We start from the raw sequence: 26,187 nt of genomic DNA, 5'->3' as shown, positions 1-26,187 counted from the left end.
ATGGTTTCAGCTCGCACGCAACCCGGCTTAACCTCGGCATCCCGTTCATCAGCAGAACCCTTCCCCGGGATCGATGCGACCCTAACCCCCCACGTGAGAGGTCGACCTGTCGCTAAAAAAACAGGTAAGGAAGGATTGTCCGCGGATTCGCTGCGTCTGCAATTAGACAGTGGTCAGAGCAGACAGCGTCTCCAGGCAGCGCGCCCGTAGAGAGACGAGCTCAGAGCAGCCTTTGCACGCTGTTTATCTCGGATTAATGCATGTGCAGTTTGTGATTTAACAAGTTTCCCGACGATACAGACGATACCTGAGCGTGAATTACGGTGTGGCGCTTGTTAATATGATTTTCAAGGAGCGCACCTGCGCCACGGGTAAATCGCAGAGACGTGGACGCGTATAGGCTGCACCGTAGGTTTCCTGTTGCTGTGTCGGCTGTGCGGCACTCGCTAAATAGGAAAAACACACAACTTGCATGCTCAGTGAGGCTTTTCCGGCCACTACCAGACGGCTGCGGCGGTACGGTTACAACAAGTTGCCGTGTGCATGCGTGCAGAGAGCGGATACAGTGTCACCGCAGCATGTATTTTTTAACAGCTGGAACATTTTGGGGCGTTATCGAGAGATTTAACTTGGCATCAATTCCAAACAAGCACCGAGCCGCACCAGTTGATTTGGTTCTGAATCCCCCCCCCCCCCCCCCCCCTCCCCTCCACCGCTGCCTGTCATCCCGGGCTCCACTTTCTAATGAGATGCATGTAGGTTAGATGCCTCTGCTATTGAGTTGCTCGCACCAAGATTTGAAGGACCCACATTTCACACGGATTGAAATCCGAGCAGTGTCTTGTAATGTAAAGCTTTTTGTCCTTTCTTTTTTTTATTCAGAGGGAATCCTTCCGCTTTTTTTCTCCACAAATTAATTCCAATGCTCTCATCTCCTCTTCCTCTCCTTCTTCCTCTCCCTGTTCCAGCACGACATGATCAGCAGCAGCAGCGTCTATGGTAGGTTGATTTTTCCATCGACTTGTGCACTTTTCGCTTTTTTATTGGTGTGTGAGTGGCTGTAAAATCCACTGAGGAGTTTCAGTAGCTGCTGGACGAGGTGGGGAATAGTCGGCATGTCGCACACTGGGTGCATTTCTCTGTAAAACAACAACATTTGACTGAAACTGGTTCAATATTTCCACCTCTCCCTTTAATTTAAACGAGGAATTATTTTGTTTTTCTAGGATACATTTACAGGCTTGTAGCTGCCATGTTTAGGATTATTTTTTATCTTCCTGTTTGGTTCATATCACACAAATACAGCCATGGCACACACACACATATATATATATATACACACACACACACACACACACATACAACTGCCACACTACCTGGTAATTAAAATTTGGTGACTAATAAGTGTGATACATTTAAATTACACATGGCTTCATTTTCAGCCTTAATTAGATTTTTCTAGACATTAACCCACAAATCTGTTATTGTTGTTTAATTTTTATCACAATCAAAGCTGCAGATTAATAAAATAGATATGAGTCAGGAGTTTTTTCTTTAACTCCTCTCTCTCTCTCTCACACACACACACACACACACTATGTTATTCATAGTTTTCTTTTGCCTGAAACATGAAAATATAGAATCAAAACCACTCATGAAACAAGTGGCATGTGGCTGTAATTACAGATGATTGGAGTCACAGTGAACGAGGCCTCAGTCGCTGCAAAGTCAAACTGCATATTTAAGATTTTTCCATTAGTTTCATTTTATGTTATATTTCATAATTTATTGCATTCAAGCTGAATTTGCTAGTGACTCTCGTGATGTGAGGAAACTGTGGGTTAATATCTAGAATAAACAGCATTGACTACACACTGTGAGCGCGCACAACCTGAGTGTTTTGCTCATATGTCAGCTATTTCAAAAATCCCCCCCCTCCCAAAAAAAAAGATTCATGTGAGTTGCTGCTAATGCTGCAGAGTGTCGTTGCAGCAAACGTTGTACTACATTGTGGTTGAACAACAGTGAATTGTTGAAATTGGAAATAGCCATCCCACCCTGTTGCAAGTGCAGCGGGAGGGTTTTCTAATGCATAATCACGTTTGGTACCACAATGTGCTGTCTGTGCACATGCCGGGCCGAACTTCCATGGTTGCACATTCTTGGTTTTTGTAGCAGTTATTAGTAAGGACTCAACCTTTCACCTTTGATCTCTGTCCCACACACACATACACACACACACAGATACACACACACACCCACACACTTATATGCTTCACATTATGTGTTTTCACTACCCTGTAAATGTCTGCATGCTCATGTTGATAGTTTGTGTGTGTGTGTGTGTGTGTGTCCATTTGGTCAAACTGTAATGAAAACATAGAACATGTGAAGCTTCTTTATCATATGCATGTGCACATTTTCTGCAGCTTTCTTATGAAGTACCTGACATTTATTGTGCACTTTGATTTTGTCATTGAACTGAAGAAGTCATTTTATTTAAGGGAATTAATTTTCTAGATGAACATATGGGGACTGATGGGGTGTGTGAGTTTTCAAATGCAACTTTAAGTGTGTGTGTGTGTGTGTGTGTGTGTGTGTGTGTGTGTGAGAGAGAGAGAGAGAGAGAGAGAGAGAGAGAGAGAGAGATGAGGAAGCCCAGGCTCAACCATGCGAGTCTCGGCTCTGTGTGTAGTGTAAATAATGTAGACGCTCGGTGGTTTGTTTATTCCTCTAAGTCTATTTGTTTGCTACAGTCCTCGGCTTAAGATCCGTCCCCATGCATCCGCGTGTTGTAGTGACAGTAGCAATAATCCCCCTCATTATACACATAACGTATTGGCTCACATCCCCAGCAGCCCCCAGCCTCCCCCTCCATGGAGCTAATAGGGACACAGAGAGGAGATAATAGGAATAGAGGAGAAACTGCTTTACAAACAGGCGCCTCTTTACTCTGCCTTTATTTATCTAAATACGGACTTTTCTCACAAATGAATAGAGAGAACCGGTGTGCTGCGAGGGTGGCTCAGCTACTCCCGGCGGGACCGTATAAATAAATTATCCTGACACTTTCTATCAGTCTGTAATGTTTACCATTAAATGCTGTTTTACCGTCCCGGAGCCACCGGCGTGCGATCCGGCCCGCCCCGTGGGACTTGTGCCAGATGTGAGGCGATGTGGGGAAATATTGTGCTTTTTATACACACACACAGAGAGAGAGAGAGAGAGAGAGCAAGAGAGCGAGAGAGAGAGAGAGAAAGAGGGGAAGAGAGAGAGACGTTTGTTAGTTTCTGCTGCGTCCATATCAGTGGATTTCTCCTGTCTGCGTGTCCTGACAAAGGCCCTCTTCAAACAGGATCCAGGCAGGGTTGTCATCTTTTAGCAAATATGTTAAGTGTTATCTTTTGTGCTCTCGGCTCGCCGAGCAGAGCTGGACCCCATGGGAGCCCGGCGCATGCAAATAGAACAAATCCCTCTCGGACCTGTCTGTCTGTTTCACTCTCTCCATCTCTCTCTGTCTTCTCATCTTTCTCCCCCATCCTCCTCCTCCTCCTCCTCCTCCTTTTCTCCGTGTTTGCTCGACAGTGCGTCAGCCTGTCTTGTCTCCTTGCGCTCTCGTCTATTTCACTCTTTGTCCACTTATTTCCCTACTCTCTCTCTCTTTCTCTCTCCCCATCTCTGTCCGTCCCAGCAGACAGTTCCGGGGCTATGTGTCAGCTAACTGTAGTGGGGCCTGTGTAGTCTTTGTGCGTCTCTCTGCGTGCTCTCTGACGGCCCCGGTTCCTCTCCAAGCTGTCGGTATAGCGCCGCTGCCCTACGCGCATTTCTCCGTACAGATGCGCGCACGCCAGTTCCCTAAAATCCATGACACCCTGATCCCCATTCTCCTCTCCCCGTCCTGGCCTCTTTCACTAGCTTTCAATGTTTTTTTTTTTTTGGCTGGGGAGGGTTAGTGTTGCAGTGACTGACAGTTGCCGGTTATTTTTTTCTCCATGTTGCAATTGAACCTCTTTCTGAAACACACAGGCCGATTTATATTCACCCTGCCCTCACGTCTCTCTCCCGGTGCTGCCTGGTTATTATCTAGTCAAACTCTGACGGGTGTACTTAGGGCGAGGGGTATCCACACAACACTGACTCAGGGGTGGAATAATACTTAGCGTTTACTACTGGAACCAGTGCTGCTTAATACCAAGATAATGTGTTTTAATGCGTAATAACAATGGAAAGGTTTGGGGATGTTTTTTGTGGATATGAATCACACAGGTTTATTCTTGGCTAATTATAAAAGACATAATATCAGTTTTCCAGTACAAATAAAATCAAATAAAATTGGCAGCGCGTCATCCGCAGCTCCAGGGTCAGTCCAGGTCGAAATAACCGTTTGAACCATTTGAGCCTAAACGGATCTGAGACCAGTGTCACCACATTTCCAGACTTTTCCACCTTCTCCTTCCACTAAATTCATTTCCATGTTAATTCCAGCATTAAAAGCATTATCTCGTTTTCTTTGAACTCTGGATCCCCCAAAATGTTTGAAGTTTCTTCGTTTTATGTAATGCGTCATTTTTGTAGGTTTTAATCAAATCAAAGCTGTAGACCACCCCCCTACATTCTTTACAATCCACTGCCCCCTTTTCTGAATTTTAAGCAGACCCCCGCTCACCTCCCTTTACTCTTCAGCAGCAATCTCCACCACCCATGGCCCGGATTCCCCGGCAGATATGAAATCATTCAGCGTTAAATATGCTAAGGACTTATTAAAAAAAAGAATAAGAAAAAAAAAATCTAACTTCCACTTTGGAATATTCCGCACCATTAGACCTCAGTAGACATGGCAGCATACAGCTTATCCTTTACACTGCGCCTTCAAATGAGAAGGCACCATTTCTAATTAGGTTATTGCCATGGAAGTCTTAAGTTAAATTGTGCATTGATATGCGGAGAAGCTCGCCTCTCATTTGGCCTGACGATGGAGGACGCCGACGAGAGCCTTTTTTTTCTCACAGGGGCCAAAGAAAATGACAGCTATGAGAGAGGAAGGATCTGACTGTAATCTCTTGCCGCTGCTACTCGTCTCTCTCCGGCTCTGGCTGGATGATCTGATTTTGTTAACAGGGAGCCTCGGCTGGATAGTGGCCGTCTGCAGCTCAGTTTGAACGTCTTGATTAGCGAGGCATCCTGCGCGTACGGCGAGTGAGCAGGACACTTCTGTGTGCGAGGCGGCAGAGTTGTGTGTGCGGTAATGAACAATGGCTCATTGGGTCCGAGGTAGAATATGTGTGTGTGTGTGTTTGAGCTCGGCAGGCTGCCAGGGGAAGGACACAAAGGATGTTGAGTGGCTGGGCGTGTGGCACAGCATCACTGAGCTGCCTGTGGCCTCTGGGAGATGGACACAAACTGGGAACAAGAGCAGAAGCAGCTCCTGTTGCACAACACCACACAACAGCAACTAACCCTTATCCTAAACACTGATTAGTGTGGCAATTAATTATTTTCAATGTATCAGTGAATCCTCTGAGCTGTCAAACCCCAAACGTAACTTCTTCTGTCTTAAAACCCAGAGATATTTAGTTTACCGTAGTTTTTGTCTTTTTACCTAATAAGTTAAATAATTATTAAAATAATCGGAGATCATTTTTCATTCAATTTATTTATCAACTTTGTGCTTCAGTGAAAAGTGTCCTGTATATACACAGTCATGCCTTGATTGTTTTATAATCAAGTTGCTAATTGCCAGTTTCCCAGAGTCTAAATGTATTTGCCTTGTGCCTTGTTCTGGCCGACCAACAGAGAAAAACAGCCTCGTATTGTCGGAGCCAGACCCAGAGAAGTTTTAGATTTTTTGCTTGAGAACTGACTTAGAAATCTGTTTGTGCTCATGTATTCAGGGTTTGTATGCCTAGCTGTGATTATGTTTGTGCATGCTTATGCACTGTGTGTGTGTGTGTGTGTGTGTGTGTGTGTGTGTGTGTGTGTGTGTGTGTGTGTGAGAACAGGCCAAGTTTTCCCACTGGAAGTGAGCGTCCAAGCAGCATTAGGATGTTGCTTGTACAACTCCGTTGGCAGGATGGACACATGTGGTAGATAGTTAATGATCGCATGCAGCGTATAATGAGATCCTACTCTCCGTCTGTTTCTCCTACCTGGCATCATGCATTAACCATACAAGAGGAAGAGGAGGCACGCATGGTATTGACTTTTGAGTGGGTGTCTGCTTGTCCGTTGTTGGTTTTGTTTACCACACGGAGGTCAGCATGGCTGCAAGCGCCACACATTTATATCAAATGTGTGTGTGTGTGTTTTTAAATTTTATTTTCATGGCAGGAGCTGACTTTCATAAGACAAGACTCTCTCCTCATCTGCACCTCTTGAGCTCTGCTAAATGGTTGTAAATTGATTTTGGATGCGTTGCGATGTATACGCTTAACAAGCCAAATGGGTTCAGTTTGTGGGTTAGTTTGTGTGTACAGAAGATTACTATATTAATGTATTCCACACACCCATAATCCACAGTGTGCTGTGTGAAGGAGGGAGCCACTGGCAGTGGTCCATCTTCATGCCCAGTAACATATATTTATCCTCTTCACTACACAATCCTCTAGGCTGCTCAACTCCCCCAGGGGTTCCCAATGACATGCTTACTAATGTGTGCTTTGGAAACGGAGTGCTATTGTATCCCCTAAATCTCACAAAGCACTGTATGATTTGTCCATTGTCCTTAAATCTTTTTGCTTGTGCCAAGTACTTGCATCTCACAGAGGCTTAATGCTTTGAGGGTTTCAGGGACAGCTTCGAGTTCCTCTTTTGTTGATTTCAGGGAAAAGTGCCAAGACTGCTGCGTTGAATATTGTTTTGAGTATGGAGGAGGGAGGGGAGGAAGGGCCATTGCCAAGCGACTCCATTGAGCCCTGTGAATGGGCCATTCATATTTAGGAGAATCACCCAGATGCCATATTGTTGGCTCAACAACGCTAAATATTCTCCAACAAGGATGGGATTGTAACAGGTTTTTGAATTGTGCAAGTGTAGAAAAGGATGTTGGGAAATTGGAAGGAAAAGTGTCCAGCCTTCAGTCACTCTGAAAAGGGTGAATAACAAAATTTATATACTCTACGGCTGCAGCATGATGATGTTCTTAGTTTGCTGAAAATGTTTAGGTTTGTACTCATGCAAGTACTGAAGTTTAAAAGTAGTCACCACAGTGTTTTTTTTTCTTTCATGCAAAAATTTGAACTTCTACATTGTTCAAGAGGATAGTCCTCAAATACTGAATTTCATTTATTTGAGTTTTTCTTCCTTATTTTTGTATTTAATATATTTCTTTATTTATTATGTATATATTTCAACACCAGCAACAATATCCTCACCAGTTACTAATGTGCATTTAATCCTATACAAATGACCAATTTTCATTATTGATTTAAAATATGATAGAAATGACAGTAATATTAATGAAATCTGGAAGCAGTAACTACAACCTGTATAAGGTTACAGTCTAAAGTCTTAACATATCACTTTTGGAGTTTGTCGTCATTGTTGTTAGACGTCGTGGAGCATGTCTCTTGCTGTGGCAGCAGGTACTGGTGGGGTTCCACCCTGGGCCAGTATTGTGTGGCCTCTGAGGTCCACAAAATCACCTTCAATACATACGGCGCACTCTGAAGGTCCAGTCGCACTAAACAACCTTGAAACTGCCACTGTAAGCAGCCGCACCGTCAGAAGCTCTAAGACAGGACTTAGCAAAATGTCATTGTGGTCTTTTATGTCATGCATGCACAGAGTATTAATCATGGCTGGATCTGCGCCTAAGAGGCTGATCAAATTTATTGTTTGGCTGCACGGGACAGTAATGGGTGTTTAATTACTCAATAAAAGCCCTTTTATAGATTCCCAGGCCTCCTGTGTGTTGAGCAAATGGTATTGATCTGTCTTCGGGCTGCAACATGATAGCCTGTGAAGGAGAATTAGAGCCAGTAGCCTGCTAGCGCTTTCTCATTCATTAGCTGCATTAGCCAGAGGGTGGTTAAGACGTAGCATCATTGTTAATACCAAAGTCTCAAAGGTTTTTATGTCTGCCTTGTGTTGGAAAGCTCAGTGCAACTCATTTACGCAAATATGGATTAGATGAGCAGTGGATAACATTGACCAGTGCTTCCATAAGAACATCCAGGAGTTAAACATTTTCCTCAGTGCGCTTTCTCAAAGGACTAACCACAGAATTATCCACTGGACTAAATTTGACAAGCTTGGTGAGCTGCATTAGTCAGGCTACCATCTAGGCTGCCTGTTTAATCCCACCACTTCCCCACCTTCTAATCTGTAATCTGACAGTTCCCCCTCCTCATCCTCCTCTTCTTCATGCTCAAAGGTCTAATTGTGGATTTACGTTCCTCCTGCTTTTAGTGTAGTCTGGCATTCAAAAGGAAGAAAAGAAAATAAGAGTGACCCTGTTTCCATATATATATATATATATATATATATATATATATATAGTTTTCATGAAAGCGTCCATACATAGTGTTTATGTGCAGGTCTGTGCAGCGTCCATCGTATCTTTATTTCTGTCTAACTCCGTCTGCCTCGTGTCCATTGTTCTTTTATGTTCAGAGCATATTGCTGCTTCTGTGAACCAGCTCCACTCCTCTTGTGACGCACAGCAAAACCACTGCAATATCTCCCTTGATGTGTCTATATCAAATGAATGTGGCCTATTACAGACGTGGCGGAGTCAGTTGGGTGGCTTTGTGGACAAAAAAAGGGCCTGCAAGGGACCATGAAAGAGACATTGTCCAATATGGACCATACAGTTCCTTTGTAGATAAATGGATTTTCATGCTTATCAACTCAGACAGCAACATGAGTGAAAACTGTGGAGAATGTGGAATTATTCTCACTCTATGGCCATACACATGGACAACTGTAGTTTCAAGTGTGTGTGGTCTTTCATTGTCCTGCAGCAAGCTTTTTTATTTGGGTGCAACATTCAATTTGGACCAGAATGCAGCATTAATGCAACCAATGTGTATCATGCATGGAGCCAAGTGGGAAAACATCACTCAATGAACTCCTCCATATAATCATGTTGTTGTCAAGGGCCGTAGTTTTAGTAGCAGTTTGGTCTATAGACTCACAATTAGATTATTTCCCCAAACTGTTCTATGCAAATAAAACAAATAGGTTTTTATGTGACAGCAATAGTTTGTAAGAATTACCCCAGCAGATATTAACTGGCCTTTTTTTTACATGGTAATCCCAGGGACACATGTAGATTATATATACGCAAGCTTGCCCACACACACACACACACACACACACACACACACAGAAAAAAGCCCTGTTCACACTGTGTGGGGTACGAATGAGAAGCGATGTCTACTCGATGAGGAGCCAGTGATCTAGGTAATCTGCCTGTGCTGTGGGACAGGTCTATTGGTCCACAAATCAATTGGCTTCATGTCCGTGCCATTAGGCTAACATGGTGCTGCTGAGGCGCTGAGCGGTAAACAGGCTGTTTAATTCCCCTGGACACCCGCCAGGTGGACACTCCTTCTCCCGTTTCCTCCTGATCTCTCCGTTTTATTTTTTCTTCTTCCCCTCGTTCTATCATCCTCTTACATTCCTTCCTCCACTCCACTTCAGTCAGTGTGGTTATTCTCAGTGGACATGTGCTTACTGGAATATTGCTTGGAGGGATTGTATGTGTGTGTGTGTATAAAGAGGAGAGATTTTGGCCAATGAACCCTTGTTGTGCTCTGTCCTCCAGTACTGTGTATATACTGAGTAAGTGATCCCTCGGGATGCGGTGCACACATCCAGTATCCTTCCTCCTCTCTCTCTCCCTCTTTCTCTCTGTATGTGTTTGTCTCAGTCTTTGTTTCTCTGTGTTTCCCAGAGAGAGAAACCTGTTTCCCATTCTGTTTCTGTCTCTATCTGTCTCTCTCTATATATGAACCCCCCTCCCTTCCTCTCTCCCTCCCTAGACAGACGCAGTGAACAAGTACAGTAATATGAGGAGGTTGCATCAAAATAAACACACACACTCGTGATTAGACAGATGCAGATTTATGTCCAGGTGAGATGGAGTTTACCACTTTCTCTTTTGTGCAGCTACACAAAATAAAACAACACCTCCGTCCTCTCTTTCCACCGAGCTTTTGCTTTTCCTACAAGGATGCGACTAATGACTTAACTTGAATAACGTCAGCAATTCAATTTATCCACTTCCCCACCATGCCATGCATCCTGTTTTGTGCGAGGCTTTGTGGTCTAGTATGGTAATTGAGCCAGCGTGTCTTGACAGATGAGCGTTGTTGGCAGTATCACTGTTGTGTGTCTCATTTCCTGCACGCTGTTGCAGATTGATAAGATAAGAGGCCGATAGCTGCTAACAACCTGATGAACAGCAGCTCTAAAGCCGTGATCCGTGATTAAACCAGGGGAAAGCAGTGCTGGCTCGGCCTCTCACAGTGAAACCTGGGCCTAACACAGCATAACATGTACACAATATGCACAGTGTTTTACAAGCCTTAAATTCAGTAGCAGCATCGTTTGAAGTTCTCTTGGGCAGTAAACCATTAGAAAGGACACAGTATAGGGGTCTGTGTTGTGGTTTCACATTTGCCCGTAGCACCATTACGTTTTCCTGTTGCTAGGAGACGCAGAAACCCTCCGACACATCTGGTCAGCTGTTAGTACAAGTTGTTGCCAGAGCATCTGCAACAGCGTGAAACTGTCTACAGACTTATGGCAATCTTTGCTTGAGTGCAGGTAGCAGCAGATAAAGTGTTGGGTCTTTGTTTCAAATGAGGCTTAGATGTTTTGTGTCTAGTCAGAGGCAAAAGAAGAATTACACGTGGTCTCCAGTTAAATGCAGCTGTGCTGAAACATGAGGCATAAAAGTGGTAATACCAACCATCATTTAGCACAATGTGACTATATCATGACAGAGCCCACAGCTGTGCAAAATGAAAATATCATGGCCTAAATTTCAGGCTGTTCTTGTTGGCCCTTCGGTCCTCTGCATTGACTGATCTTCCTCATGGGACCCCAGTGGTGAAATAACATTCCCCTTCCAACAGGACAGCACAGTCACTCCTTATCTTGTGTCACAACTCATCTCATCCATAAATACCTCACACCCTTTTCTCTCTGCTGGATCACACCTTTCTTTTTTTCCTTACTGCTTTCATACCTGATCTTACTACTGTCCTGCTTCTAGACCAGAATACATCCCGTGTGGCTGGAAAGGAAATGTCTCATTTCCTTAAACTGGATCCTCATTTGTCTTTTGGAGATCCAGTAATAGGTCTTTTTCATGATCCTGTGTTTGCCTCATGGTTGGAGCTGCGCCCCACAGTAATAAAGCTGTAATCATTTATTTAGTGAGAGTGGAAACAAGACTTTCTAACTGCTGCTTCTGTGAGAAATATTGCAGTGAAAATATGTGAAAGTACATTAAGTTGCCAACACACACAGACATACACTGTTATCAAGGTCTGTCTCAGTCTGGATCGGGCAGAACTGGAGGGGAAATGCAGAACAGTGACCAGAGAGTTATTAAATATCTCATTTTCCGTTTGCTTCAAACAGCCTCGGTGGCTTAGAGACGCTGCAGAATGCTCTTCTGAAAGCTGATTATGTCTGTAATGGGTGTAGTAGTGCTACACTTAAAAACTAAAATCTTGTCAATCTATGGCTTAGTGATGAATGTTTCTGCTGGCAGAGGTTGTCAAAGTAAGTGTAGCTAAGAAAATACACTTCAAGACATCGAAAGTCTAATGTATTAAATTTACTGATGATAGATTTCAAGTTCAACACTTGACTGGAACATCCAGATATTTGTCAGACATTTGTCATTTTCATTAGCGGTATTGCAGCGTGAGCAGAGGAGTGAACTGAACTGTGGCTCAGGCCAATGTCAAGACAGAAACTACGGTTTGATGAAATGATCTCGGCCCAAGTTGTGACAAAATTATTTTCATTACGGTTAAAACAAATTTTCAGCAGAAATGCTCCCAGTTTCTTATGTGATGTTTTATGTGATGCTTATGATTTTAGATTCTTTTTAGGTGTGCACAAATTTCTCTGCACCCCTGAAAAATAAAAGTGCTAATTATCATGAATTATCATTATTTACCATTATTTTGAAATGTCTTTTGTGGGTTCAGTTGAGAGAGACTCATCGGACTGCATTGTCCTCAGCAATAATGAAATCAACTGCTATAGATCCATTTATACCACTTATTAGATTCTAAAGTTTCAGTTTGTTTGGTATGTTTGCCTTTTGGTTGAGAGCGCAAAGAGCGAGCGAGGGGGAGAGAGAAAGAGCGACAGCAAGAAGCAGGGGTGAAAGTGGACAGGTAGTCAGGACCACATAGTGTCTTCTACCCTCATTCATCGCAGTGGAATCCACAATGATTTCACATCACTAAGCACTGCATTGGTTCACTATGGTTTGGTGTCATTAGTTTCTGTTGGGCTAAAGATAACACTAGTTACCAAATGCTTTTCTTGATCTTACATTAGGGGAACAACGTGCTGATTGGCCTATTACAGAGTGAATATTTCTGAATAGTAGTTTAAATATTGTATATTTTTAACATAAGAGCTGGGGATTATATTTATGACACACTCTGTTGCTCAGTGTATATACAGAACACATACATCATTAAAGGCAGGCTTTAGGCTTTAGGCTTTAATAAGGTGGAATATGGCAGCACAATTTTACTTTACTGTTATCAGTAATTAGAAAGTCATTTTCAGCCATAGCTACACTGAGCCTCGATTGTAGTTGAGCCTAATTGGCCTCGACAGCAGCAAGCAGAATACAGAGCTTTATTTATTTTACTGGTAAATGCTCTGTTTTTTTTATTACCTGGCAAGTACAGCTGATAGCCTCTGCCAGTGGTGGTTGTCATTTTAGCCTGTGAAATCATCAGTCGGAGGACAAACTGAGAAGCTTGTATTCACAGTGCTGAGCCCACTACCATGTTCATCGCCTCTGAATGTGATTACAGCTGCTGATCGATAGACAATGACTCGATGCTGGTGTCACCTGAGGAGAGCGTGGTTGCACGTGTGTCTGAGTGAGACTGTGTGTGTGTGTGCATGTGTGTGACAAAAAAAACAAGAGTGTGTATGTGTGTTCGTATGTTAATGTGTGTTTGTCCATATGCTTGTGTTTGCACATGGACATATACAGTGTGTGTGTGTGTGTGTGTGTGTGGGTGTGTGTGGGTGTGTGTGCATGTTAAACCCAGATCCAGTGCGGTAATGTGAGATCAGACGTAGCCTGTTAGCCGGAGCCTTACATCTGCTGTCAGCCACTCGCTCTAACTCTGTTAAGGATGTTATTGATTGCTCATTATTACCCCGTTCCCTGAAAGATGAGCGTCCCCTATGATCACATTAAATCTCTCCTCTGTCCAATTCTCCTGAGATGCCTTCTGCTCATCGGTGCCCATCAAATTTCTCCTCTGAGATCTAATATCAAGCAGCCTGACGTTTTTTATTGCCTCTGGTTCTTTGCGTCTTGTTTGATTTACTCCAAATAACTGCCTGTTTTCTTTCTTGTTTTTTCCCCTTTTTTTGCTTTTGTTTTTTGAACGGATGCAGTTTAGCTAATTGATGTCTTTAGTCTGTGTAATGGAAATCAGCAAACCCAGATGAGCAACATTTGAAATTATGATTTGTTTTCTTTTTATTAGTGCAAAGAGACACTTCAGGTTTTCATGTTAACTTTGTGATCCGTGTTTATTGTCTTGATAGCAAACAAGAGGCGCTGACAAGAGAGTCATAATATGCAATTTATTTTTTAGACTGGGGCTATTTGAGCTCTCTAAGATGTTATTTAAAAGATATGGAAAGAAAGTTTGTTTTTTAGACTATTATGTGAAATTTACAGTCTCATGTAAAAACCTATAAATTTGTCTTGTGAATTTGCTTACAGGTTCACATTCCCCCTTGAGCCTTCCAGTGCCCTTTCTCCTGCCTCACGTTGTCATTTTCGCTGACAATAAACAGTTGTTGAAGGTGTCACACGTCTGCCAGCCCCTGTAAAGTTTGGGACTGTTGAAATCCAGCCCTCAGTGAGAGGCCATCTCACCGGCCCCCGCCGTCCCCATGAATAATGCAGAACTATCGACTGTGTCAGTTGAGCGCGAGGAGACGCGGCGGCAGCCAGCTTGATATTCAGCTGCTGAAGCTGACTGGATGCCCTCACTTTGAGACAAACTGCTGGCAGACTGCTCTGACTTGAACAGACAGGACCTGCATCTGCTCATATGAGATGAGTGCCATTGTGCTGGTGTGGAGGTAGTTTGTGTCTCGGGGAAGCTGAGTTTCTGTTGAGTGGGCAGAGAGGAGTGGAGACAGACGTAAGCAGAAATGTGTGTGTTCATAAATCTGTATACATGGCTTCACAAATATTTGCAGTTGATAATATACCAGAATCTCTTGGCTGTGCAGTCTGTGAATATATATATATATAAGTATATATCTGAGTTGTGTGTGCTTGTAGCACACTGTAAAAATGTGTGTGTATGTCCGTCCTCCAGCCGGCAGCCTGCAGATCTCTACTGAGAATCTCCTGCCCCCTCAACATGACCAGTTCAGTCTCAATGCCACCGATCGATGGGCGTATTGATCCGCTGTTTGACTGTTTAGACAACCTGTGTGAATTCCAGCATAATGCTAGCCACAGTGGATTTAAAGCCACGCACGCGCAGGCTACACCTACTCGTGTCTGTATACCTGCTGAAACATACACATGCCCCTGTCATACCTGGCCGCCTGGAGCAGTACAGTACATGTGCATTCAGATGGAGAGTGAGCAGCTGCAGGATGAGCTTGACAGGCTGTTGAGGCGTCCTGTGGGCTGGAGCTCATAGCAGATATCAGCAGAGTTTTAATCCAACTTTGTGACCTTAAGCAACATGTCCTCCCGTACCCCTTTCTCCTATCCTGTCAGTCAGGACCACTATACTCTGCTGTCACACAAAGCCACAGACGTGACATTAAGATAAATGTCTCAGAAGTTTATTCCCAACTCACTGGTAGTAAGGAAGTGGACAAATGACTGTGTAATTAAATGATGTTCAGTGAACAGTGTTTTATTCTCACCATTGCACAAGGCACTCGATGTTCTCATTTTTTCATTTAGACGATTCACTGCCTCACGTGCATTGTGATTTATTTATGTTGCATTTTCTTTTTTAGTAATACTCACATACACTTTTCCAAGTCGGCCAACTTCAGAGTTTGATCTTGTCAGAATCTATATGAAGTGTGCAGGATTTCACACTTCGAACATGCACCGTGAAGGATCCTGCGAGTTCACAGGCTGGGGTAAAGGTTATCCCAGCCAAGGCCTCTTCAGTAATCCACACACACCCCACAGACACATACACACAGTGCCGCACACGTGCACCACTCATGGCGGGCGTTAATCTCCACCAACTGCTGAACTCTAATCTCACTTGCTTGCCAAGTGTTTCATACACTGCAAAAATCCATCATAACGAATCATGAATGCTTTAAAATCCTTTTATATTAGCCCTGGTTATGAAGTGACACTTTTAAATATCAGTTTTATATCATCAGCAAGAAAGATTGCAGAGCTGTTTTGTGCAAGACAGACTTTTTTTTATTAAATCTTGGAATTTTCTCAGCTGTTTAGAAGATTCTTTTTACTTATTTTTAAAAAAGATTTGTAGAATCTAAGTTTGAACCTGTAAAGTTGTTGTCTTATTAAAATTAATGTTTTGCAGTGTTTTGCTTGGCTGATTTGACCTGCTGTTGTTAGAAGTTGCAGACTATGGAGCTGTGGTCCAGTCTACTGTCTGAGTGTCCTCCCTTCCCCTCAAAACCACCCACACATGTGCATAAACACACGCACACACACACACAGATAGACACACACACACACACACACACACAAAGCCCGGTGCAGACAGACATAAATGCATCCACAGATGGTGACACTCCAGCAGTCACTCCTGCGCTGTCTGTCTACGTGCCAGCAATGGTTACACACACACACACACACACACACACATATGCATACACATACACACAGCCTGGCGGCAACAAACACGGTGATGCATCATTGAGCATCGGCTGGTTTTTCTCTAACTGCTGAGGGGAAATCAGTGTGGTGTTAAGTAACCATTCATGTGGAGCCGAGACCACACACAAACAAACACGGCACCCACACTTCTAAAAATACATTTACCTCAGCTGAATAATGTAATGTGACTGAATAATATGAAAGTTCTCTCACAGACAGGTCCTGTATGTAGATATTATTGACTACCAAGCTTTTCAACAAGTGGGATCATTGATATGTTAATACACTCCAGCAGCACAATTTAATTCCCATGACAAATATCTCTTGTGCGCTTTCAAACTCTACCTTGGATTGTGATATATTAATTTGTTGATGCATTGTTAATGTTTCCACTGTCGAGTATGCTGTGTAGGTAATCGCCCACTCTGGGCTGCGGCGCCACTGTTTGTGATGTGGATCTTCCTGAGGATTGTATTTGAATAATGAGGGAGGCTGGAGCGTTCTCTTGTGCAGAGTGTCTCCGCGCTGCTGCAGTAAATGACCTCTGAATAGTTGTTTTGGATTAGCCATCAAAGTCTTCTCTCGAAGTGGCCAATAGATAGGTACTTCCAGAAATGAGTCACTTGAAAATGATCATTGCTGCCGTTGCCATATAAGATAATGGATAACCATTACACTCCATTTTCCCCAGCTCCTCACCCACACAACGCCTGCTCTTGAAATATGATGCATCCACTGTGCTTAGTGAGCACTTAATGTCCAAAAGCACCGTGTTTGTTGAGATTTACAACTGCGCCGGCAGAAGGGGGGTAGAAGAAAGAGCGCGTTGTCGGTGTATAATGTTGTTCACTCAATAATTATCTCATTTTATTTACGAAGACAGACAGCTTTAGATGAGGTTAGAGGCTTCCTCTCTATTATCTCCACCTGCCACCCCTCTGCCGCACACACCCCCTCCCTGCCCGGCCCTAAATGACGTCCTTCATGTCGAGGACTTTCCAAAGTTTCCATCGAGGAGGAAGGGAAGGGTGTCAGAGGGAGGGTCCTCAGCACAGCTCGAATGGAAAGAGTGTCTGGGAGAAAAAAAACAAAATTACACCACAGCTCTCTAGCACTGGTAGCTGGATCGATGTCATTTCTAAAAGGATTAGGCCTCCTCTCAGAAATCTATTTTAATTACTGCACACACAGGTAAACAAAGTGGTGCTGGTTCACAGGTATGGATCCGGGCATCAGAGGAGTATCGATAGCATGTGGCCCCATGTTAACCTCAGGGGCACTGTGAAAGATCCTGTTCACTGCACCTCAGGTAGAAGCACATCAGCAGCTGTTGGTGGAGAATGTAGATGTATGACTGTTCCCGCTGTCACCTGTCGTCACACTGCAGGCCTGGACAGTCCAGCTTTAACCGGCAGCAGTGTAGGAGGACACTGTACTTTATGTTGTCAAGTCAAGCATTGCTTTAATATCACTAGTGTAGAAATGATCTCACTTTCTAATGAGGGTTACTGTTCCTAAGTCATATTAAATGGTTTACTATTTCTTAGAATGAAACATTGGCACTAAATAATTACAACTCTTAAAATCTTCTTTATTAAAAGATAAGTGGTTACTAAGTAAATTTTCATTGTGTCCTTTGTAAATCAGATTAGATTATTAATTAATGAAGCCATTAGTGACTGTAAAGTATGATTCACTAAGGACTTTTGAGTTGTTAATAATTCATGTTTTTAAGTAAGTAAATCATGTATTTATAGACAATAACTTCTTATGAATCTAAATCAAATTTACAAGCCTAAGTCAAATACCTTATTATACCTTATTAGTTTGTTAATGTTATAAATGCTAAACTATAAATAAAATAATGATTAATGTGATTCATTACTACTTAGACATTTGTAGCAACTTATAAACCTTTATTAACATGTGGATTAGGAGGAGGGTGAGGTGTTAACAATTGTTTTATTAAGTTAATAAATAATTTGTTGCTCTGCTATATGTCCAGTAATAAGTGATTCATAAAGAGTAGTTGTTGGGTTGTAAGGTTCCTCCAGTGTAACGTCATCCCTGAAAATAATTAACACAGAGCCAGTCAAACACATCTCTGCACACATATTAGCTTTATCTTTATTTAGAATTAGATTTTAAAAAATGATAAAACAATAAACATGTAATTGTATTAAGTCAGTGTCATTCAGTTTAAGTCTGATGATGTGCATGTGGACTTTTCCGGCTCATGAAAGCTTTTCTATGTGATGAAAGAGGAGATGTGGAGATGCTGTTAGGGTCGTGACACTGTTAGAGCACAGTGGTGGTGAGAGTCTTTACAGATGTTTTGTTCGCCAGATAAGAATAATCTGTTTGCCTCAGCGAGCCTGACGTTTCCATGCATGTTTGTGTCCTGCATCTGTCTGTCTTCATTCTATGCCGGTGCGATCGTGCGTGCATGTGCGTATGTGCGTGTGCAGGGCTGTCTTTGAGGAAGGAACCCTGCGTTGAGCTGGGTGATTAGGCACGCTGCGCTAGTCACAGGAAATGGAGTAGCTGACGGACAGGCCGAGTGCATTATAGATGAATGCCATGCGTTAGTGGCTCCAAGCCCCCGCCGAATATCTCTCAATTTCCTCTCAGAATGACAAAAGAAGCCACGCACAATTTCCTTGATCCGGAGCATTTGTTTAACTGCGCCCTACCCATTTAACCCACCCATTCAATAGTCTGTCTAGTAAAAGGAAATTTAGACAGTGTCAATTTATACAGCTCTAAGGAAGATCTGATACTGGTAGGCAGGGGCGACAATGATATGCCTGTGGAATTTAGTTAGAGATTTATAGTGGTTGAGTCTGATTTCTTCTGCAAACTACATTTCGAGTCCTCATTAAATATACCCTAATATTTCAAAAACTTCAACTGCTGTTTTTACTCTAAATCTGTGCCACAAAGATTTCAAAGTTTGATGGTCGAATCTGTGAAAACTTATCATGCGGTCAGAGTTCACAGATTACAGTGAATATTTGATTTTTTAAAGATGCTGTCATTTGTCAAATACCCTTATATTGCAGCTCAGAGCTGTCATCTTTACAACAGTCTCTTTCCCCCACTGACTGTCTTTGAGTTAGTGACAGCTCATCTCTCCCGGTCACTGCTTGCCGTCTCGACTTTGAACCTGCTCTGTTTACTCCCTTATCTGTTGTTGTTGTTGTTGTCGTTGCTTTGCGACAGGCTCGGTGTAATGGTAAGCTGTGGTTGAGCTTGAATTGGAGGCTTCAAAGACGTGGATTCGGGCTTGTTGGTTATTCTCACAGTCTGGCACAGAGGACAGTTTTGTTGTCTGTCACATATGGTGGAGAAGTGTAGTTTATCTGTTAACATATTTTTTATTCATGTTATGCGAACTGGACTCAAAGCTAAATGAATGCATGTGGATGGTGATGTTTTTAATGTTTGGCTTGCTCCAGAGAGGACACATGACACATGAATTCACCAATGCAGGGAGAGAGTTTTGACTGTGGTGTGTGTCTGTGTGTGTGACAGCAGCTCATGACTAATTTTATAATTAATTGCCTTTTGGGGGACCTAATCACATTATTTGATTCTCCACTGTAGGTTGTGTGCCGATACAGCGTAGCCTGTGGCTTAGTCACAGTGTGCAGGACTCATTACAAGGTGGTCCGGAGGTTGTCAAACACACACACACACACACACGAGGCTTGAGCGCATTAGAATACTCACACACATCAAACAATAGCTACATACGGTACAGTGCATAATCAGGCTTTTCTGTGTGCATGTGTGCAGTGTTTTAGAGGTTAAAAGATGCCCTCTGGTGTATTTGATAAGGATTTGAATACCTGGATGGTTAGATTTCCCTGGTGGTGTGTGAAAACAGGTCTCTATTGATGAAGTTATCACTTGTCACGCAGCTCCTTCTCCGCCTCCCCCGCCAACACAGACAGTGGAATAGATTTTTAAAAAGAATATGACGTTTGTTTCTGAAGGTCTGCAGTGTCTGTTTGTGTTGGAAACACAAATAAGGGCGCACACATTTGTACATCTTGCATCGGATTTTGTGTGTGTGTGTGTGAGTGTGAGTGTGTGAGTGTGAGTGTGTGAGTGCGTGGGTGTCAGTGTAGACATATGCGCTGGCATCTCTTCTTTACACATACACGGTTTAATTATGACGTTACCAAAATGGGCAGTTTGCTCTGACACCCTGCTTGCAGAATCACACAGCGGACAGACTTAAAAGAGCTCATTAGCTCTCTCTAAAGAGCTGTTTACTGCACATACACACATGCACAGTAATAGGCAGCTGTGTTGATGCAGATGGACGCAGAGTGTAATGAGAATGATTAGGCTTCTCTGTGTGGAGGCTGGAGAAGGAGGGGAGGAAAAAGAAAAGCGCTGGCAGACTTGACGCTTTAGAAGGTGGAGAAGATTTCTCTTGGATGTTGTTTCAGCTGAGTGCACGATCTCCCTACCTTCCTCTTTCACCACAACGCAAACACACATCTCCTGCTTTTTTTTTTAACTGCATGTGTCCATCCAAATGCTTTACAAATTTCCCTCCAGCTTTTAAAGATTGCAGAGAAAATGAAATATGCTGCTACATCAGGTGCAATAATCCCACCTCCAAAAAAGAATGAATGGAAAGAATTTGACTACTAGGAAAATTTGGGCAAAGCTTTTAAGTGCATGGCCTGTGCATGTTGCAGACCAAATAAACTAAATTCATTATTAAAACCTGGGGAGCAGAATTAGTTTCAAATAATATGAAAAGGGCCTTGAATATTATGTGAGATTCAGAGTGACTGATATTTGTATTAACAGTCACAAGTATTAACAGTGTGTATATTTGTGTGGATTTAAAATTTTCTTTACACTGTTCCAGGGAATTCAAGGACTTTTTCACTGACTTTCAAGGTCTTCCAAAGTGAGCAGTGCAGTAAGTCATCCTGCACCGAGCACGTTAAGCAACTTTGCATTGCTTATTGCCCTTGCTTTACATCACATTGAATTAGAGGCAACACCCTGAATGATACCAAAGTCAGAGCTGCTCCATCTCGTCCATATGTTTTGGAGAAGGAGCAGCGAGTTCAAAGCGCTCAGTTCAAAGCATCTGTGCTCATTTGAATAACGTAGAGTAATCGCTATTACCTTATTTAAATAGTGCAAGTTATCATTTGGCCTTCATTTGCATTGCTAGGGTAATCACTGCGTCTCTGCATTAACCTCATTATAGAAGAGATGAAAGCCCTGATGGAGCCTGACACACTCTTTTATATACGTTATCTTTATTAATGATGGAATTAGAAAGATTCATGTTTCTTCAAATGGAGGACATATCAGAGTTTGAAGGAGTGTCAGACTCTGTGGAGGGAAAGAGTGTGTGAGTCACAAGGCCTGTTTTATTTAGTCACGTGCATTCTCTTTTTCCTCAGCTCCCTTTGCTCCAAAATTTTCCTCCCTCGTCCTCCGTCAGAGCTCGAGTTCTCTTTTAGTTTCATCACTTCTCTCAGCTATATGTGATCTAACGATGCTGAAGAGCTTTTGCTTGATCAAATGTATAGCTTGGGAAAACAATCCTGAGACCAACTAACGCCCTTAAAAACTGTGATAAAATAAAAATCTACATCCACTTTAGATTTTTTACAAACTCATTATGTGAAAGTTTCTTATAACCGAAGGGCCACAAAAGGCTTTTCTCCAGGAGCCTTTGTCTGAGCTGGTTTTTACTGACATTGTAAAGAAACACAAGCAGCTATTGCTGAATACAAAGGCTTTTCAATATCATGAACGTCCATTTAGTTTCAGGAGTGTGTATTCACATTTTATTGTCTGTTAAATGTAGGAGATGCATTTTAAAAGATTTTTAAAATTCTTAAAAACTATTAATAGCATATACAAATCATGCCGCTGGAGATGGATTGCTGTGGAATCTGGATTTGGTGTTATTTTCTTTCCCTTTGTCCAGTTTATCTTGTAATTTGTAATTTTCTTCTGGAAATGCTGGCCTTTCATAGTACAGTGTCCCCTTAATATATTTTCAATTTTAAAGGAGCCTCCCAGCTAATACAAAACTTCCCTCCACTCAGCTCTTTGTTTAAGGTCTTTCCTGCTCAGGAGGGTGACAGGCTTGCCAGCCCCTGCTAGACTCCCCTCGGCTGAAATGCTGTAAATTAACACAATTAGCAGATCGCCATTCTGCTAATTAGCCACTGGCGTACGCCAAGAGATGGCTAGAAACAAAATCAGAGAGGAAATAGGAGTCTGGGGATTCCCCCTCCCTCTCTGAGCTGTTACCAAACAAACACAGGGCCTTGGAAAAAAGAGCAAGAGAGTGTGAACGTGTTCATGTTTGTGTATGTCTGTGTTTGCTGTAGCATAAATGGATGGGAGGAAGGGAAGATTTGCTCCTCCATGAATGGATTTTATTGTGCGCGCCTGCTGCACTCACACAAGCACAAAAACACACACATAAACCGATTCTGAAGCAGGCATCGCTCGCAAGACCCCCAGCTGTGGAGCTCTACATGCAACCACTGCCAGTCAATAAGTCGGAGGAAGCAGCCTAAATAACACCGATATTATCCTTTATTTGTGTGCACTAAGTCAAATCAAACAGGGTTCAATCTGCCGTGCGGCTGCTGTGATTACACCCCGTCCAGCCTTTGATAGCGCCACAGCTTTGATAGTGAGACAACGATGGAGTCGCTGTGTGACTGTCAGTGTTTGCAGATGGCATTGGCTGGGATTAAAGGAAACAGTGGCTCTCCAGCCTCCTGAGGCAATAAAGGGTAGAGCCAGGTGAGTGTGTCTGAGATGAGATGGAGCAAGGAAGGAGGGAGGGGAGGAGGCCACGCAAGCACAGAGGGAGTAAATAAGAGGTGGCCGTGAAGAGAGAGCAGAAAGGGAAAAAAAGAGATATATATCGAAATAGATCAGAAATAGAGTCAGAATAAAAGGACGTGAAGCGAAATAAAGAAGGATCGAGCAGGAGGGGTGGTGGAAAATGGACGGTAAAAAAAGCAGGGGAGAGAGTGAGAGGGAAGACAAGGCGGCAGGGAGGCATGAAGAAGAGAGGCAGACAGAAAGGTAAAGAGCACGGTGGAGAGAGAGGAGGTCAAGGTGGAGCTGTGCAGACAGGAACTAAGCTTGAGACACAATGTGTTGTAATTCATAGCTCGCTACAGCTCCTCTGTGCGTGCCTGTGTTTGTCCGTCTGGGTCAGTGGATGTGAGGTTGTGTGTGTGTGTTTGTGTGCACACCGGCACGCCTGAGTGCAGGCATAGATTTTTTTTTTTTTTAATGCCTGTGTGTCTGAGCACGGGTGTGTTGTGTGTTGTTGTGTGAGAGTGTGTGTGTTCGATGAAAGCACTATGAGCAGAGGGGGGTGGATGTGTATGGGTGTGTGTGTTGCTTTGTGGCGCTCGGCGAGGCGCATTTTCAAACCCATCTCCAGCCACCTCAGATGAGCCGGGGATTATAGAGTGACCCTCAATGCCTCTGTCTTATTGGTCTGGCCAGGGTGCATTAGGCAGCCGTAACCAGCCATCCCATCATCCCTCTGTACCTGCAGAGAGTGTACCTGCCGACACACTCTGTCCTCCTTATGATCTGTGGAAATTAACAAATCATCTGTAGTTCAACATAAGTCCCCTCATGATAAGGAAGAAAATAAATAAATAAAACTAAAACAATTCTCCAGATGAATGTCACCTTTTTAATTGAGCACCCTGCAACCCAGGCAATTTGAAGGTGTTGTCGTTTAATTATTGCTAAAATGATTTTAGCATCTCATTGTGTTTATGTGTGATTATCTGTTTCTTCTTCTTTCAGGCTTAAAGATGCAGTGGACCCCCGAGCACAGCCAGTGGGCCGAACAGCATTTCGACATCTCCTCCACCACGCGCTCGCCAGCCCACAAGGCTGAGGCCTACAGGGCAGTACCTGGCCACCTGCAGCGCTCTGCCACTTACCAGTACGCCTGGGCCAATGACGACATCTCAGCCCTCACCGCCTCCAACCTGCTCAAAAAGTATGCCGAGAAATATTCCGGCATTCTGGAGATGCCAGGCTCATATTCCGAGGCCCCAGGCATCCCAGGAGTGATGAATGGTAGGAAAGGTGATTCTGAACCCTGGCAGGATGGCGTCTACCCCATGAGCTGCATCCCAGAGGGGGTTTCGGTGAGAAAAGGAGGGGTCGCAGCGGCTTCAGACGTGGTGTCAGGCATGTGCAGCTCCCCGGGCCTGGCCTCCAGCACACTGAGTGAGCCCAGCTACTCCAGCAGCAGCTGTGGGAGTCACACCACTACCGCCCTCCACTCGTCGTCCATGCCCTCTCAGGAATATGGCTCGGCATACAGTGGCTCTTACCTGCACAGTAGTTACAGCTCCCAGTCTGTCCCCGCCCCAGCTCTTCCATCCCCACTGCACAGCTCTGGGCTACTGCAGCCGCCCCCTCCGCCACCCTCCCACCCCACTTTAGTCCCAGCTTACAACGGAGGCTCCCCCAACTTGTCTAGTTATAATTACCCCCCAGCAGGATACCCAGCTCAAAGCTCAGTTGGGCCTGGATACAGCCCTGGGGGAGCACCTCCTCCTTCCTCATACCTCCCCTCAGGCATCGCTGCACCTACACCTCTTCCCCCCTCTTCTACTCTACCTGGATACCCATACCAGAGCCACAACCTAACCCCAATTGCCCCCACCCCACTTAACAGTAGCTCCTCCAACTCACTGAAAAGGAAAGCCTTCTACATGACAGGCCAAGGAGAGATAGACTCCACTTATGGTAACTTTGGCTATGGCCAGGCTCGGAGCTCAGCTGAGAGCCCCATGTATCGGGTAGCAGACAGCAGCAGTGGAAATGGAGGCTCCAACAGTGCTAGCGGTGGTGGATTTGACAGGAGCGCTGAAAAGTCATCTTTACCTTTTAATCCTCAAAAGCAGTCCACGATGCCATCAGAGCCACAGCAGAGGAAGTACAGCAGTCAGGCAGCAGGTGGGCCACTGACTCCACCGACCTATGTCTCCTCCACCCTGGGGGGTTCTCGCTCAGCAGAGTCTCTCGCTAACTTCACTTCCCCCTCCCTCAGTGACCAAGGTGCTGATGATCACCGTCTCCACCTCTCACACTCAGCACCGGGTGCTACCTCCTCCTCATCCACATCCTCTCGGCCAGCTGAAGACCAGCTGAAAACCAGTGACCCTCACCTGCTAGACATGGTTACCTCTGAAATCGTTCAGCAGGGGCCCCCTGTGGATTGGAGTGACATTGCTGGTCTTGAACTTGCCAAGGCCACCCTGAAGGAGGAGGTCCTGTGGCCCATTCTTCGCCCAGACATGTTCAGCAGTTTAGGACCAGCACCGCGCTGCGTGCTGCTGTTTGGCCCCAGGGGTAGCGGCAGGACGTTGCTGGGTCGCAGCCTGGCCAGTCAGCTGGGGGCACCATTCCTCCAGCTCAGCGGCTCCACGTTGGCCACCAAGTGGCTGGCAGACGGAGAAAAAATTATCCGAGCATCTTTCCTGGTGGCGCGCTGTCGGCAGCCCTCGGTACTGTTCATTAGTGAGGTTGACATGCTGCTGTCAGCCCACCTCAGCGAGGAGAGTCCCATCAACCAGCTTAAAGGAGAGCTACTGGCACAGCTGGACTCAATTCTTATGGGCTCCAGTGAGGATGGAGGCAACCAAGTGTTGGTGGTTTGCTCCACAAGCAGACCCCAGGACATGGATGAAGGGCTGCGCAGGTATTTTGCTCGCAGGGTCCTGGTGCCCCTGCCAGATAGTGCAGCCCGACACCAGATAGTCAACCAGCTCCTGGCTCAGTCTCAGCACAAATACTGCTTGAATGAAGAGGAGCTGGCGCTGCTGGTCCAGCGTACCGAGGGCTTCTCTGGACTGGATCTGGCAAGACTCTGCCAGGAGGCCCTCGTAGGTCTGTTACACGTCTCTGCACAGGGCATGGACATGTCGGGTATGATGCCCAGGGCACAGATCAGGCCCCTTACCTACCAAGACTTTGAGAGTGTCTTTTGTAAATTTCAAGCCAGTATATCGCAGAAAGAGATTGACACGTACACTGAGTGGAACAAAATGTTCGGCTGCAGCCAGTGA

The 26,187-nt window shown here is 44.2% G+C and overlaps 1 protein-coding gene across 1 annotated transcript; it reads left to right on the top strand.

The window, feature by feature from the left end:
- On the top strand, positions 1-26,187 carry LOC113127503 (fidgetin-like). Its single transcript, XM_026302173.1, has 3 exons — positions 1-120; positions 966-999; positions 23,909-26,187. The coding sequence occupies exons 1-3, from the start codon at positions 1-3 to the stop codon at positions 26,185-26,187; spliced, it is 2,433 nt and encodes an 810-aa protein (XP_026157958.1).

The sequence above is a fragment of the Mastacembelus armatus genome, chromosome 2 (genome assembly GCF_900324485.2).
Source record: "Mastacembelus armatus chromosome 2, fMasArm1.2, whole genome shotgun sequence".
Classification (NCBI taxonomy): Eukaryota; Metazoa; Chordata; class Actinopteri; order Synbranchiformes; family Mastacembelidae; genus Mastacembelus; species Mastacembelus armatus.
The sequence above is the reverse complement of the archived record's forward strand: the minus strand, read 5'-3'. Positions and strand labels throughout refer to the sequence as shown.